The sequence below is a fragment of the Xylona heveae genome (genome assembly GCF_001619985.1).
Source record: "Xylona heveae TC161 unplaced genomic scaffold L228scaffold_3, whole genome shotgun sequence".
NCBI classification, from domain to species: domain Eukaryota; kingdom Fungi; phylum Ascomycota; class Xylonomycetes; order Xylonales; family Xylonaceae; genus Xylona; species Xylona heveae.
In genome coordinates, this window is record NW_017264195.1 from 1,746,331 (window position 1) to 1,764,900 (window position 18,570).

General features: G+C 48.1%; 3 protein-coding genes across 3 annotated transcripts; 2 read left to right on the plus strand and 1 right to left on the minus strand.

The window, feature by feature from the left end:
- Nucleotides 1-599: 599 nt before the first annotated feature.
- L228DRAFT_245425 (glycoside hydrolase family 47 protein) lies at nucleotides 600-5,029 on the plus strand. Its single transcript, XM_018332157.1, has 3 exons — nucleotides 600-1,155; nucleotides 1,393-2,302; nucleotides 2,377-5,029. Exons 1-3 carry the CDS (start codon nucleotides 971-973, stop codon nucleotides 4,555-4,557), a joined length of 3,276 nt encoding a protein of 1,091 aa, XP_018190040.1. The 5' UTR covers nucleotides 600-970; the 3' UTR covers nucleotides 4,558-5,029.
- Nucleotides 5,030-10,060: 5,031 nt separating this feature from the next.
- L228DRAFT_245430 (hypothetical protein) lies at nucleotides 10,061-10,494 on the minus strand. The gene is made up of 2 exons (XM_018332158.1): nucleotides 10,240-10,494; nucleotides 10,061-10,141 (listed from the first exon to the last, which is right to left on the minus strand). Exons 1-2 carry the CDS (start codon nucleotides 10,469-10,471, stop codon nucleotides 10,107-10,109), a joined length of 267 nt encoding a protein of 88 aa, XP_018190041.1. The 5' UTR covers nucleotides 10,472-10,494; the 3' UTR covers nucleotides 10,061-10,106.
- A 3,638-nt stretch (nucleotides 10,495-14,132) lies between these two features.
- Nucleotides 14,133-16,371, plus strand: L228DRAFT_218915 (putative monocarboxylate transporter). The gene is made up of 3 exons (XM_018330198.1): nucleotides 14,133-14,720; nucleotides 14,829-14,970; nucleotides 15,042-16,371. Exons 1-3 carry the CDS (start codon nucleotides 14,482-14,484, stop codon nucleotides 16,002-16,004), a joined length of 1,344 nt encoding a protein of 447 aa, XP_018190042.1. The 5' UTR covers nucleotides 14,133-14,481; the 3' UTR covers nucleotides 16,005-16,371.
- Nucleotides 16,372-18,570: the final 2,199 nt, after the last annotated feature.

Below are 18,570 nucleotides of genomic sequence, written 5' to 3' on the forward strand. Positions count from 1 at the left end.
CGGCTCTAACCTGGACGCTCTCAACGAGACGATCTTTCTGCATACACTTTGAAAGAATTCCATAGAGATTGATGAAACTGCAAGCTATTGACTGATCAAAGCACCTGGTTGGAGCCTTTTGCGGAACACAATTCCCCAAACACACCAGGATCTCATGCTCCGGAACCGGCATTATAATGGCTAAACAACGCTTCTCCGTTTGACCAACTCATTAAAGCGATGGTCCTTTCAGAGAAAAGGCAGAGCCGTGATTGTACTACTAATCCAGGTAATCATGTATCATTAATACGGAGGGGGAAAACACCTGGGTAAACAATTAATTTCAGTTAATTGACATCACACGCCCACCACAACCCCCTCGGTTCGGCTCAGCAGGTGTCTTTTTTAGCTAAATTTCTAAGTCAAGTTAGGCGGGACAACCTTAACTGCTTAAGTTGAGGTTTGTAAAAGGTAAATCTGGCCCTTACCGCATGGCACGCGCCGACCGTCCAAACCGCCCTCTCTCTTGGACCGAGTGGGACCCGGGACCCGCACCCATCCTTTCCCGAAACTATGAGGAAGGACAAGTTGCGATCATCATCAACAAACCACCATCACCACCCCCCTCTGACGTCGGAGCCAAACGCGGACGGAACCCGGTTCCGAAGCTGGGAGCAAAAAGCTCGCTCTGATGTCGCCTATGTGGAAATAAAAACATTCCAATTTCTCTCGCTTCTCTCTCGCCCGTCCTTCTGACAAGATTCCATCTGGAGCTTCTGCCGACTGAGATTGATTGCATGGAGAGTTAAAGTATAGCAGTCGTTGCGCGCGCGCATAAATCGATTCAACTCGCCAGAACCTGTGACAGCCTTAGAGAGGGAGAGAGTTCTCTGAGCAGTCTGGTATCCCAAAAGGGCCTTCTTCATCTTTTCCAATCTAGTCTGCTACAGAAATTCATGTCGTCGCGTGCTGCGGTCATTAGGTGCCTGTGATGGTCTTCGCTCGTGCTGGAAATGGGCCAGTCCGATACTCGAATCGCCCGGTGCGCTCAAATGGGTTATCGAGTGCGGAGCTCAGAGGGGGATCAATTTGGGTGCTGGCTACACTTCTGCTCGTTCTCTGCTGCGCGCCTCTAAGGGGTTACTCCATGACGGATGCGCAAATTGCGGCGTTGAGGTACGTTGTTGTGTGAATCCGTGTTGTTAGAAATAAGACACTGTAGAGAAGAAATGGTCGACAGTAGAGAGGGCAAAAAAAGAAGAAAGGGCGATCAATTTGTTATTGCTAAGAAGTTACTATCCAGCGAGTCAAGGATCCTCGTATTTAACGGGGGCTGCGCCAGATGGCTTGATGATTAGCACAACAAACTACACACAATCAGAATTCAGTACTAACATCCTTTTCTGTGAATAGACAAGAAACGGTAGACGTATTTTTCCACGGCTACGACAACTACATGAAATATGCCTTTCCCGAGGACGAACTTCGACCGCTCTCCTGCGGACCATTAACAAGAGATCGCGAGAATCCGGGCCATGTGGCGCTCAATGACGCTCTTGGAAACTACTCATTGACGTTGGTCGACAGTCTCTCTACGCTTGCGATTTTTGCTTCCTCAACTACAGACGAGAATGGAGAAAGTAGAGGGCTGCAAAGGTTCCAAGAGGGCGTCAAATTGTTCGTTGAGCTCTACGGAGACGGTACGGACGGACCAGGCGGCCAAGGGACAAGGTCCCATGGCTTTGATATCGACAGCAAAGTCCAGGTTTTTGAGACGGTAATTCGTGGGCTGGGAGGCTTACTGAGCGCCCATCTCTTCGCAGTTGGAGAACTACCAATTCGAGGGTATAACCCACAATTCCAGCCCAATGGTACCGATTCTGGCAGTGGAGAGGATGGAATTGCGTGGCCGAATGGCTTCAAGTACAATGGCCAACTTCTACGACTAGCACACGACCTGGGAAAGCGCCTGCTGCCGGCTTTTCGTACCCCAACAGGAATGCCTTACCCCCGCGTGAACTTGCGGCATGGCATTCCATTCTACGCAAATTCACCCTTGAACAACGACCCGGAAAATGGACAGTGCGAAAGGAACGGCGGCCGGACTGAAACAACCCCGGTAGAAATCACAGAGACTTGCAGTGCTGGCGCGGGGTCTTTGGTGCTCGAATTTACAACCTTGAGCCGACTTACCGAAGATGATCGCTTTGAAAAGCTCGGGAAAAAGGCCTTTTGGTCAGTCGTCAACCGGAGGAGCGCCGTTGGGCTCGTAGGTGCTGGCATTGATGCGGAGAGTGGCTTGTGGATTGGGCCATATACAGGAGTAAGAAGACATCTTTGCCTCATCCCCCCTTCCTGTTTGGATTGCATCTTCTAACTCACTTCCATGGCAAAAAGATCGGAGCAGGGATTGACAGTTTGTTCGAATACGCGTTCAAATCTCACATTCTCTTGTCTGGGACTGACACTGGAAATGCCTTCCTGACGGAGACCCCTTCAATCGATCCCCGAAGTAATATTTCCATGCAATTATCGGGTGATGAGGATACGCATTCTGCCGACGCATTTCTCAAGGCCTGGGAAGACGCCCATTTCGCGATCAAGCGCCACCTTTATCGAGGCCCGTCGTATCATCATCCGCACTATATCCAAGCGGACCTGAATACCGGAGCACTACGAGCATTCTGGATTGATAGCCTTAGTGCGTACTATCCAGGTCTCCTAACACTAGGTGGTGAGCTGGAAGAGGCGATTGAGACACATTTGCTGTACACGGCGCTCTGGACTCGATTTTCCGCCCTCCCCGAGCGGTGGTCTACCATGACCGGCGACGTTGAGGGCGGACTTGGATGGTGGGGTGGTCGTCCAGAGTTTATCGAATCCACTTGGTATCTCTACCGTGCGACGCAGGATCCTTGGTATTTGCACGTCGGTGAAATGGCATTACGAGATATCAAACGGCGATGTTGGACCAAGTGCGGATGGGCTGGGCTTGAAGATGTCCGCACTGGCGAGAAACAGGACCGGATGGAGAGCTTCTTCCTAGGAGAGACTACCAAATACCTTTTCCTCCTCTTCGATCCAACTCATCCCTTGAATAAAATTGATGCGCCCTTTGTTTTCTCAACAGAGGGGCATCCTCTGATTCTTCCCCGGCAAACCCGGAACTTAAGAGAAAAGGGCACTGTCACCAAGCGTCGACATGATGACAGTCTTCCAGAGGAGACCAACGAGGCTGTTTGCCCCGTTCCCTCGTCCCATATACCACTCAGTATTTCTGCCACAGCTGCCAGAGGGGATCTTTTTCACGCAGCTAGCCTTGCAAGGCTCCATCTTCGACCAAACAGCTCCATCACCGAATCTCCTTTGGTAGAATTCTCAGCTAGTCAGCCAAGCATTTCATTGGCAGACTTACAATCTCCCACGAATTATACATTTTTCCCATGGACGTTACCATCGGATCTCATCCCGCACAACGGAACTTGCTCGAAGATGGCTACCAGACTCACATTTGACATTTCATTTCCTACTTTGCCTAATACGTTCCCGGGCTCGGCCACTCTTCAACGCGTACGGGAAGGTATCCTACTGCATTCCATGAGCGGTACAAAATTGAGCATGATCAAAGAAGATATGCTTACGGCGACCGACGAGGGAGAAGTCGCATCGAAGGACACGTATCGAGTGTCTGCCGTCTCCCACATCATTCTTGGAAGGGACGAGAGAGTATTCGTCCCCAGAGATCTGGTGACCAACTTCAATCCGCTGGATCCGAATTTTACTAGGATCCGCGATGCCGTGTGGCTCGATCTTGTTATCGACGCTGAACCTCCAGAGACGGAGGACCATCTCGAGTCTCCTGTGATTCTGGAGGATGATGGGGAAATCGCGTCCTTGATTGAGCCTACTCTCGTACTCGCCCAAAGTCCTGACTCCATGCAAGATACGCCATCCAGTATGCGTCTGGTTTTCAGCTCGCTCCTGCAGCATGTATCTTCCATGCTCAGCGAGCCAAGTACGGGTTCTACCAATCCGGAGCTTCGAGAGACTATCCCTGCCATTATGCCTTCAGGCATTGGCGCCGCGCCTCTCCCCGAAGTGGAGGATGCGCCCGGTCTAGATGCACCTGGTCTTTCCTTACCCTGGCATAAGATCTATGTAGGGGACGACACATGTCGTGGAAGACTGCCGATGCAGGTTTCTCGAGATTATCAGATTATAGTCATCAAACGAGGTGGCTGTAGTTTCAACGAGAAGTTGAGAAATATTCCAAGCTACCCGCCTTCCGCATCTTCCCTTCAGCTCGTGGTTATTGTGTCATTTGCTGAAAATGACAGGGAATCTGTATCTCCGGGCGAAGAGGAAAGCCTCCCCGAGGGAGTCTTTGTTCGGCCTCTGCTCGATCAGGTGCAGTACACCAAAGGTGGCATTCCGAGACGGCATCCCATTCCAATGATCATGGTTGGTGGAGGGGACAAAACGTATCAGATGCTCCAGCATGCCAAGGCGGTAGGCTTCCGGAGAAGATACAGTGTGACGAGCCAAGGATTACCCATCTCAAACCTTATAATTTTGTAGTCTGCGTTTAAATGCATTTGTCGGCGTTTGGTGCCAATGCGATAATGGCGGCTTTTTCCCCCACTTCAGTCCCATATTGAGACCCCCCTTCTCGTCTGCCTCTGGTTATTTGCAAAATCCGATTAGATGCAAGCGATTTTTGTTGAGATATCCTTTTTCTTCTACAAGTATATAGTTGTTGGAGATGAATAGCAGCATTCAGAGAAGGAAACGTGAAACAAATTTTTGAAAGGCATGCCGATTGGAAGAAAACACATGGTCAATCTATCACATACTGGTGAGCGCATCTCCTTGGCATCTTGGGCCTCAAAGCCGGAAAGGTGCTGCATATCCAGTCCGCTCTGTTGTTTCAATCTATTGAGGCGGTTAGCTTTGAGCTACGAAAAGTACCGAGTAAAAATTGTGGATCGTCACTCGGGACTTCTCCATTGAGCAAAAGTATCCAGGGTTTGTAGCCGCAGACTAAGCTGAGAAGAATTGTCCGAGCCCAATATCGCCATGGGTTTGCCTTGGACCCATTTCGCTTCTGGCTTCCCAGCGCGCTCGGGGCCTTTCCGACAGCCGATAGTGGGTCTTGCCAAACCACGGAGTAAGATGAACATTTGAAAATAGGATGAGAACCACTGAATTGTCAATGCGTGGCATTGAAAGAAATTTTCTAGACCTCATAGTTTGGTTTACTCGACTATTGCCGTAATATTCGGCGTATGCACCAGGTGAAAGTTCACAGAGAGCGGCCAGCCTTGAAGAGTTTGAACTAAGGGTTCCCTGGTAAACATCATACTTGCCAAGACAATCTGTCTCTTCATATGCACCAGACAGCATATAGCTCTCCTATAATCCTTGCTGTGGCGGCTGTTAGGAGGAACACTTCGAAAGCATGTTGAGAATCATCTGCCACTCGACCCTGGGCGAAATCATCAATACGCGAATGGTTAGAGAAGCTGTTCCATAAATGACTTTGGTGCATAGGCAATGCTTGTAGTAAGCAAAGCAGCGGCGGATTTGCAAAACGCATTCGTAAATGCACAGGTTCTGCATGAAGCCAAATCCAAGATATTAGAATATGACTCATTCCATTCATTTTGCCCAGGGCTATCTTGCGTGGTTACTCATGCAGATGATGGTGAAAGTCGCGCTCGCGGCCGGAGCGACCCGGATGGGTGTTGTAAGTCCGGCTTAAGCTTGCCGAGGAACATGTCGTGACGAGCGGACCCGCGGCAGGGTCTGACTTGTGGTCCCTGGCTAAGATAAAGAGATTCGGCAGCTAGCTCCACAGAACCGGTGAGAATTGCTTAGTAGCTCTCTAGACAGCTGTTCATTGCTCAGAAAAGCGCACGAGAAATAGTTAGCAGTAACCTTCGTCGTTGTTGGATAATGATTTGTCTCACATCTCACAGCAAGAGGCATTAAAATGAGTTATGCCAGGCATTCATTTCAAATCCCCTGACCCTTGTCCGTTCCAGTCTGGTCTATCAGAACGATTGGTTACTCTTGTCAAACACTAAGCAAAAGGCGTTCATTGGAGCAATGGACATGCTCGGTCATCGGACAATAATGCATGTTGGACGAAGATTCAATAAGCTAGTCGAGCCCTTCGGAGTGACACATGTAGTTTCCTACGCAGTAGCAGACTCTCTCGACGCCGCCGGGTGGACACCCAGTGGTTGAGATGGCCGGATTGACCTCCACGAAACTATCACGCCAAGATGCCTGAAAATTAGCATCTATCGAATTGAATGTAATCTAAACGAGGCAACTTTACCCCTGGTTTTTAAGCCATCTGGCATGTCAAAGTTACTCAGCTATGAAAGGTTTGGGGATTCGTATCAATCAGCCCGCCACTTCCAAGATACAATATCTTGGTTGAGGGCTTTACCACGGCGGGTTGCCAGATGGCCATGGACCCTGAGTTTCGGTTGGGGATTAGCCTGCTGGTAGTTAGTGGTATCTTCCGCAGAGGACAGCCGAACGTCGTTCGTCAGAGGAGATCGGCCCGTACAACAACACGTTCTAGTGCCGGCGAGTGGGATCACAACGACATTCAGGGAACATTGATTGCAGCAAAAAGGAAGCTAGTATTGGGCATGGGAGCTTACCTTGATTGCCTAACCTGTTGTCCAAAATTATCTTGCAGATAAGCACTATCCACGCTTGCGCAGAACCCAAGATAATAGTGACCCTGCAGGAAAGATACCAGACTTGTCACTGGGGATGTCTATTATTGTTATTATTATTATTATTATTATTATTATTATTATTATTATTATTATTATTATTATTATTATTATTATTCGTATTAGTCCTCTGAAACTGTAGCAACTCAGTATTCAGCATTTCATTGTCATGCACCTTTGGGGGAATATCTTTCTCTTGCAAAGTTAGGATGGATCACATCTCAGTTGACCCTGGGGACATAGCACACAGAGTAAGGGTAGGGGACGTACGAATTGACAACCTCGAGAAGCGAAACATGCATCATTTTCGTAAGCTTCAGGATGCCCGCAGCACCATGCGATGGCCACAGTTTCAATTGGTCTAAATGAGCATACAAGTCTTTTACTATGTCCAACGAAACAGATTTAGCAAATTCCCCGCGCGAATGATCGGTAACGAGCGGTGTAAACGCAGTTTATTCCCGAGACTTACTGCCGAATTTGCACATGAAGGTTGCCAGACCGGTAGGACATGGCCCAGCACGGCGTTCCCGATGGGTGATTTGGACGATATATCAAAAAGGTGCTAAAAGGGAGCTTTTAAGTATCGTTTAACTGCATCACATCCTTGCGATTTTTCTGCGCAACAAGAAATGAGCCGGGATGGATGTTAGCGCTAGTCGGTGCTTAGACAGCCTGGGCTGCAGAGTAAATATCACCGTCAATTCTAGAGGGTTTCTAAATGACAGGTTTCTTATTGATACAGCCAAGTAGGGAACTAGCCAAGGCTGGAAAAATCCTCGTCATCCCAATTGAGTAGGAAAATCTTTCCGGAAGGCGCGGCTGAAGCGAAAAGGATGAGGGTGCCTGCGTGAAGTCCTAACGCTCCATGCTTTGGTACAGCTTCTATCCTCTGACCATCACACCATTACACAGGTCCAGAAATGCTCATATTTAGGAAATTCCCAAACCGGCCTCGTCAATTAGCCGGACAATGCCGTTTCGGCGGTCCCCAGAATGGGGAGAAGGGGTTTCACGAATGATAACCAGCCCGGAAATCATCCCGCCGAGTTCAACGAAAATTCTTTATTTGACACCCTGGTCCCTCTTTGAACCTTCTCTACATTTTGAAAAGATGTTCTAAATACAAAAATGCCCTGTCCCTCTTTCTACCCAGAGAGAAATCCACAGTGACGGGGAAAAGTTGGCCCAAAACGCAGTCGATGCTTGTCGGCTGGAAATGCTAAGCTCATTGCATTTCCATAATGACTTTTCCTCTTAGAGGCTGCACGACTCATAATAGTATAACGAAAAACAAGTCAACCTACCATGCTCGACATCAATAGGAAGAAACAAAAGGGCAATATGATAGGGGAGGAGGGCGTTTCCAATTGCAAAGAACGAATTAAAAGGAAAGAAAAAAAAAGATTACATTTTCAAAAGGCCTTGTCACTCTGATCGCGGTGAGGCAAATGTTGAAGATCGGACTGTGCTACCCCCCTGTAGCACGCCTCAATCATGCCTCGTGTGCTGACACCAGAACAGGACCAAAACCAGGCTGCGATTCATGAGAAGGAACATCAGCCAAAGATGCAGGCATGAATTAAGACAGTCCTTGCGGCCAAAACTCCCCAGACCAAACGGAAGAAAGCGAGTTGGTTTGCTGCAAAGAGAGATCAAGATGCTCAAGTGATTCCTCATTCCAAGACAGAGTCGCGTCCAAGGCCGCATCGCTGCTTAGGATGGGGTCAAACTCTGGCGGGTATGATGATTCGCTAGCTGCGTCAGAAGCATAGCCGACGGCATCGGTTGAGGCCGCGTTCGACGGCGGTTGGCTATACATGTAGCTGTTTGCTGGGTAGTCCCGACTTTGTGTTTGAGGGCCTCCCAATTGGTAAAGAGAGTCGGCGCTCGGTCCCAAATTACCGTCTTGGGATGCTGTCCTGGCATTGTTTTGGAAACGTGATTCATCAGAAAGAGTCAAGTTAAAGGGAACTGTCATAGCTGTAAGTTGACTTATTTGCGCCATTGTCTGCTGAGGAAAATGCTGATGAGCTGAGAAAGCTGGGTCCTCAGTTTGTTTTCCCGTCCTACTAGGTCCGGCAAGCGGAGTGATGTCCCAGGCGGAGGAGTCTCCCAGTGTTCCATCGTGCGAATTAAACAAAGCGCTATCAAACGTTCCAGCTGCAGCCGGATTGAGTGCCAATGGGTCCTGACTGAAAAAGTCAGAGGACGCTTCAGGTATGTGATCCTGCGCGCTGCCAAACTGAGAGTGGTCTTGAAATAGAAGATCAAGTGCGCGCTGCAAGGAGTTTTGTGTTGTTATCTCATCTTGAGTTGGTGGAGGTGCCGCAGCTACGTTCATCGTTGTCTGGAAAGAAAAGAGTCCTTGCCCGTGCGGGTTTAGGAGATCGAAGCTTAAACTTTGACCAAACAAGCCACCGTCAACAGCATATTGCGAGGCTGCCATGGGCGGTTGTTGCGGTTCTTCATTTTTTGATACAGGTGTTGCCGGAGGTACAAGGTTCGGCTCGGAAAGAAATGACGCTTCTGGGGCAATGCTTGAGTCCACCGAGACTGAGGACTGTGACGCTATACTATTCCTGCCTCTTCTTCTGTGGTAAATCCCCTCATTTCCCCATACGTCAGGAGTCTGCGACTCCAACAGTTCCTTCTCAAGCACCTCGATCGAGAGATTTGCATTTCCGGCACTAGATTTCTTTTTCATCTTTCGGTAAAGACGGAGGAGATGATCATATCTAACATGAGAGGTTCGGACAACACCGTTAGGATCCGCTTCAGATTTATCGAGACAGCGAAAGTATCGAAAGGAGTCACAACCATGTGTATCCGCGGAACATACCTATTCTTCGCTGACAGACTTGTGCGACCAGGAAAATTTTGGTCCACAATTACGCGCCATAATTTGCCGTGTTTCTGCGTAGCTGCTATGAGCGCTCGATCCTAAATGACGAACCTGGGTTAGTCTATTCCGACAAACTTGGAACCTTGTCATGTCTCATATTAGGTCTTCAAGTGCATGTTGGAGCGTCCTCAAGACCACCGAAAAGGCTGAGAAATCCACTCCTCAAGTGCAAACGAGCATGCAACATCTTACTGATCGCATTCTCGCACCTCAAAGTTCTTCCAAGCTCTTCCCATGCAATAAAGGAAATGGGATGGTGCGTACTTCTTCGGGGGTCCATGGACTGCGATCAATATCTGGGTTCAAAGCGTCATGCCAGCGTTTCGAGCATTCTATTCACAGCAGAAAAAAAATCAGATTTGCTGCAAATATTAAGTAATAGGACGATCGAAAAGGGCACCTCCAAAGTCAAATATTAGATAGTGCAATATCAGGGAAGCACATACGATCACCATTCCTGGTTCCGACTACTTGTGCGACCAGAAACCATCTATCTCTATATGTCAGTTGTAAATTCCCAGGGTGATCTCATATGGGATCAACTATTTTCGAACCTTGTTCCGTATTTTCGAACCCCGGCTAACAACCGCTCATCCTCAGCATCCTGCCATGAGCCCTTATTTACTTTGGCACCAGTCGAATAATGCCATCGTTTCCTACAATCTTTGTTATTTCGGCCAGGAATATAAGAAGCAATGCGATGCCAATCGAGGTGTTCGCCGTTCTCGGCTAGCCCGCCAAACTTGTCAGTGCTAGATTTCTCGGCAAGCAATTGGCGACCATCAAACTGGGCTCTCACTAAATTTCTGGACCACTTTGCGAAGCATTTCATCTTCTTGCTCATCCCACATGGACCGTTTTCGAGTTGTTCTCTGCTCGGTTTGAGCCATAGCGGGCGGTATACGCCTGAGCTCAGGCTGACGGATGCGGCAATGGCCAGCTGAAATGAAAGTGTTAAGTATGAAGAATTGGAAGATGTACTTGATGTTGGGACTTTGGAGCAACAAATAGAGCTTTCTATGTGTTCGATGTGTTCAATGTCAACGAAAAAGCATAAATCTGTTAGAGGGATCTCAAATAGCTTCCAGGCGATCATTCATATCCTGCGGCCGGGGGCTGATGGAAGATCATAAGGTGGGGCGATGATTCCAAAAAAATTACTGCGACCGCTAAGCACCAGCCATCTTGAGGTGGTTGGACTAACCATTACGATCAAACAAGACAGTGATTTTTCTCAGCCGTGCCGCGAAACTACTCCCTCCGTACCGCTCCGGTCCATGCCTGGTATGGTACGGAGTACTCGAGATCCCGGCGAAGAGTCCCATGCTGACTGCAGGCTCGTGAGACGTTTCTGCTTACCGCACGCAAGCCGGTGCCCTAGCGTTCCTATACTTCATCGTGTGCTTCCGTAAAAACATCTTGATATCTGGGGTGAAGAGAGCGCGACACTTGCAGAACGGAGCAATACTAGGGCAGGCGGTTCTGACGCAACGCGAGCTTGCAACCGGTTCCACGTTGCTCAGACGATCCCCACAAAGAATGCCAATCAGTAAGCTGGAGGACCCACGGGGAAAACCACCATTTGCTTTGGAGTGAGAAAGGACCTCCTACTACGGGCCCTAGTGCCATGAACGAAGCATTCTACAGCGTAACTGCCTCGTGTTAGGGCGGTGGGGGTTGCTTGGAGGGGATGGACCCGCTGAGGGAAGGCCACGCGGTACTATACCCAGCACAAAAGTATACAGGGATCGCCTTCCACAACAAAGGGAACGTCTTGGTTCCCTGACTTGCTCCAAAGTCTATATGCAGGGGCCTGGACAGATTAGTATACCGATTAGGGAACCAGATAAAATGATAATCCATGCATTGTCTGGGGTGTAGGATGATTTCGGCTGCGGCCGATCCATGTCGACCGCCTGTGGATATGATCGCCATTGGACGGTTGATAAGGCGGGATACTGTCTTGGGTGGACTGGAGTCGAACCCTGTGTCGTTGTGTACAGTACAGAAAATCAAAGGGGCATAATTTAGTGCAACGGGTAAACGGGACCCAGCAGTTGGCGTGAAAACCCGGCGGGAGCTTGTGAGGGAACTAGATTCAGCCGAGGGGCCCCGTGTTCTGCCATGAAATGAAGTGCGACCTCGCTGACCAAATGCCACAGAAGATTACCTAAGCTAAGCCAATCTCTTGAACCGTCTCTGCGCCATGCGATTGGCCCAAGGTCAAGCTTACCAACAAGACTGGTCACAGCACACTCTACAAAAGTACCTACACCATAACAATTCATACTCGATTAGCGGCTTCTACCTGCAGTTTGTCCGAGTGAAAAAATGATTTAGTTATTCTGCACTGCCATGCAAGCAGTTGGCTTCGTTATGTTTAGATACCTCTTTCCTTTTTGTTGAGGATGAGCTGAAGATCGACGATCCTGAATTGAACTGATCTTGTATGTCTCTCCTCATCAGCTTGTTGTTTTGGTAACTGACTGAGAACTGTGAACCCTGAAAAGTTACCAGGCAAGAGCAAGTGGAATCGAGTGACTACTCATTTGCTCAAATCCATTTATATGTAAGAGACATATATGACGAGTCATCTGACAGCAAGAAGCAAGAAGTTATCCGGGAAGGGATCACGTGAAGCATCAAACTACATCCCAGTTCACTATTAAACACAATATAAGTAAAAGTACGCCCTTTGTTGGGAGCATGCCTGTCATTTGCATTGCATACCTATCCGGTAGATCCGGCACTCTGCTAACGAGGATGAAGATCAGCTGTGTTGTTCCGGCATATACAAAGATCAAGCTAAATTAGCTATAACATCCTGCTCAGAAAAAGCAAAAAGACAACGCCGACCATGAACCTTAGTGGATGGATGGAAAATCACTACCTCCTCGTTTGCCAGCAATTTCAACTGATGAGACAGCAAAACTACCCACCATATCTAGCTGGTATGGGCTTTCCTCATCTGGCTTGACCTATCTCCACTACTTTCACGCGATAAGTTTAGTCTACCTAGGTATGTATGGACCAGGCACTTTCTCAACATCACACAAACGAACTCCCATGTGAACGACCCTCTTCGCGTAAATGTATCAGATTCACGCTGCACGTGTGGTCCCTTCTTCAAAATGCGAAAATTTCTTTGTTCTATGGCATATGACTCAGTAACCCGATGGAAGCAAACTACCCATTATGTTTACCTAAGTATGTTCGAGAACCCAAAACGCCAAGATCACTTTTCCGAGCTTATGACATCAGAGATCCTTACATTTCCTCAATTCATCAGACTGTTTATCTGGCAACCTGAGACAGTTTTGGCCCACCGCGTTCCTTTTACACCATTAGAAAAGCCGGGCGCCTGCTGCCTTGTGGGGCTGAATTTCGCTTGGTCAAGCTTTGACCGATGTATCTTGGCAAATGACAAAGAGAAAGTAGCTTCGTTTCTCGTCCTACCCCATATCTCGTTTTTGGCCACGATTGCGACAGTCAGCACTATACCGCTAAACAACCCGGAAGCTCAGAAACTTAATGCAAGATGACGATTACCTTCTTAAACTCGATCAGTAATAAATGTCATCACACACTTTGCCGAGATGAAATTTTCCGGTGACAAATGCCTCTGCCCCGTGAGGTGGTAATTCAGTTCAGCGTGGTGGTCAGGAGAAAAGCCCATTGGCACGTGTTGAGAATCTCTCTACAAGGGCGGGGAACGCCAATATTCATTCATTACCTTATTTACCTACCTAGGTAGGCTGACTGTACGGAGTATAACCAAGTATAAATTACATTCCACGTAGAACATTAGGGGTCATATTAGCTGCTGTTCGAGTTCACGTAAGGGATTCATTCTCCTGAGGGCGTTCCCTCTCTCCGCACAGCCTCCGTACCATGTCACGATTCAGGGTTCCCGATCCGGCATCGGTAGCTTCGTACTTTCCTTGGCTACCTTACCTTACCTTACCTTACCTAAGGTACCTTAGGTAGCGACTAACTCCCGTTTGGCTTGATTTAGGGCCCGTCTCCAGTTTTACCGTTTGCGGAGCAACACTTAAAGAGATGATGGAATTTCTCACTCACGACAACTCCCTCCAACACTTGCAACACTACAAGTGGTCCAATTTATCAAGAGTAGTAAATTAAATGACGTCGTTATGGAAGGTCAGTCTGCCCGACACGTGGGAAATGATGTCGGCGTTGAATCTCGTCCGAGTGAAATTTCCAAGAACGTCGTTTTGAAACGATTGCCTAACCTAGGTTCGTAATTCTCATTGGCTCAAAATCTTCGCTGGGCCGTTCATTCCCTCTGAACTTAAGTCCGTCCCCGATGCCCGAATCTTCGTTTATTCACCAGCAAGAGGCTACGATCCTCGTCTGGAGAAGCGACCTATGACCCTCTTTGGCAAACCAACTCCGTCACCCTGCATAATGTCATGGTGAACCCTGACCCTTATCTCCGTTTAACCTCGTCACTTCTCCGGATGCTGTCGGATGGGACAAAGGGCGGTAGTAGACAAACTCCGGAAAAAAAAGATGCTCTCGTAGAAAACCCAACGAACTGCTGATCATCGTCGTCGTCATATCCCCTTTTCCAACCACTTTCAGCATTTTTAATGAGCCATCCCCTTCTTTTTTCTGCGTTTCTTGCCTGACAGACTCTCCAACAACAATATCCGCCAAACTCGAACACTAAGGTTCACGGTTCAGCAACTAGTTAAGCCACCCTGGGTTGCACTCTGCAGAAAGACCCATCTGCTACGCACTGTCGGCGCTTGGCGTCTGCGATCAAAACCCACCAACTAAACAGAGCTCCGCACATACAAAATCCTCCTGTCAGCCAAAATGACTGCTCACGAAGCAGAGTCCAACACCGCTGGTACACCACCCACCGAGCTTGATGAGAGGGCGAATACAGATCTCGAAAAGGAGGCACCGGGTCGCTCCTCTTCTGAGAGCAGCCCTGGGCCACGCCCAACAACATCGCAGCGGGAGCCGCCGAATGGAGGTGTACGTGCTTGGTTGGTCGTCGTGGGAGCAACTGCCTCGCAGATCTGTACCTTCGGTTACATTCAGTCGTTTGGGTAAGTCATTCCAATTTTATTATTTTACTCGGATCCCACCCCTTCCCCACCGCCATCATACGCGAATCATTCTTTGACTTTGAACTGACGGGTCCGCTTTTGGATTAGTATCTACGAACAATATTACCAAGCCAATCAGCTGAAGCACGAAACTCCCAGCAACATCTCTTGGATTGGTTCGCTGCAACTATGTCTGCTCTTCCTCTTGGGTATGGTTAGTGGGCCATTATTTGACCGCTATGGCGCACGGGTAAGTCTACTCTCTTCGAATGAAGGCGATGCCAAGAATCCACTGATTCGTTGCTGACCTCTGATTTCAAGGTTGTACTCATTCCGTCGTCTATTATCATGGTCTTCTCGGCCATGATGACTAGTCTTTGCAAGGAATACTACCAGTTCATTTTGGCCCAGGGAATTCTCAGCGGATTTGCCTCTGGCATGATCTTCACCCCTGTCGTTTCGGCAGTGGGCCAGTATTTCACCACGCGACGTGCGCTCGCCATGGGTACTGTCGTGAGCGGTTCCTCTCTCGGGGGTGTCATCTTTCCGGCTGCCCTAAACCGTCTCTTCAACAATTCTACGGTTGGATTTGGCTGGGCGCAGCGAATTGTCGGATTCATTATGCTCCCGCTTCTGATATTTACTTGCTTGACGGTAAAAGAATTTTCCCCTCATAGACAGGGAGCCATTTTCCTTCCGAAGGCGTTCAAATCGGGCCCCTATATCTTCGCCAACATTGGCTTCTTCACGACCCTCCTCGGCATGTACACTCCAATCTTTTTCCTGGTGACGTACGCTGTGTCACACGGAGCCAGCGTTCCAATGGCAATGTACATGGTTTGCATCCTTAACGCTGCCTCCTTCATTGGCCGGACTTCTTCTGGGTACTTTGCGGACAAATTTGGTCGTTACAATGCCATGGTCGTTTCGACCATCGCCGCTGCCATTCTCGAGTTCTGCTGGATTGCGACGCACAACAATGCTGGTATCATTATGTTCGCAATAGTCTTTGGTGTTCTTACCGGTGCTGTTGTTTCTTTGTATTCGCCCTGTATTGCTGAGGTGACTCCGAACCGTTCAGATATTGGAACGTATCTCGGCATGGGAATGGCGTTTTCGAGCTTGGCTGGCCTTACTGGTTCGCCAATCAATGGTGCCATGATTGAGCATTACGGGGATTACTGGCAAGCCGCTGTCTTTAGTGGGATGATGACGGTGGCAGGAGCAATTGCCAATACCATCGCAAGATTTTGGCTGGACAAGCGGGTATTCGTCAAGGTCTAACTCGCTACCTTTGATTCAATCCTCTGAAGCCTTAGAAACACACTGTATATTTCCTTGAAAAACATCGGCGCTTATTCAACTTGATGGGCTTTACTTGCTGGAATGCATTAATATCCGACCCATAGTTAATAATTGTTTTTAGACATCCATATACTTTTTCTCCATATTTGTGAACAAATGACCATGGAATGTGCGTCGGAATAAAGTCAATCGGCACGACGGATCAGATAGTTGAAGCTATGAGCGACAGCAACTATTTCACTCTCCGTGTCTCCGTTTGAGAGTTGACCGAAATGGAAAAAAATCTCTCAAGATCCCTGCTTTCGCTTGCACGACTTCATTTCGGAGCCCACTTCGGAGTTTGCGGACGACAGCGAATTTGAGTAATCGTTAGTTTTGGATAAATGAAGTGATTCTCTTGGTGAACATGAATTCAAGTTTGGAGTAATGATCGTCGTGTATTTCGGAGAAAAATGGAGATTGTAAGTTACACCCTATCTCCATGATATCTCCAAGGGAAAAAAAGCAGCTCCCTCCTGCATTAGCGTCGTCCTGACTAAACACAGTTAAGTCGCGCCCCACAGCTACGAGCGAGGAGCCGGAGTTAGACCCGACTCTCTTAAACTAACTTATGCATAGCTTCAGGGCCTTGGGCCCACTTATGCAAGCTCAGTCATACGGTTAACTTAATGCATCCTCTAAAGTGATTTGTGGTTGACTAAGCTAGGCCGGCGAACCTGCCATCACTTTGCCGTGCATAGGAAATTGTGCGATGATAATACTCTTCATATGATGATAATAGATTTGCATATGAAAGAGTTTGAAATCGGATTGTACTTGTATAAGCCCATTATTATTGACCATCGACTCTGCATCAATTTTAAGCTCAACGAGGTATGATTATTTGACGACTTCGCCTTGAAAAGACCTATGCACAGCGTCATTACAGCTGCCAAAGTGACTGGTTTACAGCTAGACGAGTCGTTACTGCAATGAAAAATCCATTCGATTTTATACTTCGTAACCTTAGCTGATCCGATTTCCCTCTATGCACCATCTCCGTATTTCTTTGCAAACGGAGCCTAAATGGGTTCATCCTTTGAATATGTTGCCTGTTTCTCGTCAAAGGATTTCGCCTTTGTTATGGAGTTTACATTGGGTCCACTGCAGAGACGACGGACGACCCCGCGAACCTGAACCGACTAAAGATTTTGCCGGGTCTACCACCGACATTGCTCGCTTTGTACAAAAGTACAGAGGTAGATCTCACCTGAATTCTTACCCGACAATGTGTATAGTCAGGTAACTGGCTACCGTAGGAGCCTACCGAACATTTCTCGACTACAGCGACTACCCAGAGAACAGCTCGCTCACTAAAGTACCTGGAATAACGGGTTACTATAGCGAGGTACCCTACACTATAGACCCCAAATGTATCTCCATACCTACCTTAGGTACCTTAGGTATCCTATTCTACCTTCCCTACACAACTCTCTTGCGGGGAGATGAATGATCCCTTTTAGTTGCGGGAAGAAAACATCTAATGACACTTAACTGTCATAATTAGTGGAATGTCTTAACTGGAACCGTCAAATTAAGTCCCCGGAAGGGCTACTAAATAGCCGTGGGCTGCGGGGTTCTAGCAATAAACTAGTTGCCTGACGGTAAGTCCAACTGACGATACTATAGTACTATCGCTCTAAAAGTGGCGTAGAATCGACAGAGGTTTATTTCATTGTAAAGCCAAGCAGGGAATATATGGCAAGCAGCGTCGACGTCGCTGCTCAGTCGCAGAGGGAGTCCCTTCTTATTCCTGATTGGCTTTATCGTCAACTTACAAAGGCCATTCGTAAGATTGGTTCCAGTTATGATTAGGTAAGAAAGATACCTAAGATAAGTATAGATAGGGAGGTACATTAGGTAGATTACCGTCGTTGCCGTGGGCTTTCACCATCCTTGCCTGTGGCTTCCAAGTGACCAGGATACCCAGGCAGACCACCACCCCTTGGCTTTTGGCAATACCTGGGCATTCCCTACAGCGGGTGGCGCTATCTCTTGATGATCTGGTGATGATCCCTGACCTTTTCATTTTGCGTTTGCGCACTGGTTACCATATTGGGCGACGATCAAGTAGTTTCGTCACGCACCTGCACCATGTCCAGGGGGAATGTAACGTTCTCGGTATAATCCTTGTCACCATGACCCTTTCCCCCGCCTTTCCCCATGGGTTAGATGTCCAAGGATAAGGGTTCTAGGGGGTTGCATAGTACGGCTTTTTTTTTGAAGCTATTTATCAAATTGTTGTTAGTCTCGCGCGCGGAATTGCGCGGATTCATGTGCTCAAATTCCCCCGCTCTTCTTATCTTCTCTACGTTCCTTCTCATCTCTCCACGAAGTGATCCGAACTTCCCACATAGTTATCTGATCGATAGGCAATTGGGAATCCACGTAGGGGAACGAAAACACATCCCTGTTTTCACCGCAGACTGGGTTCAGATGGGGATCCTGGATACGTGTGAGAAATGTAGGCGCCGAAGAAGGGATCAGATTTGTACAGACTTCACAC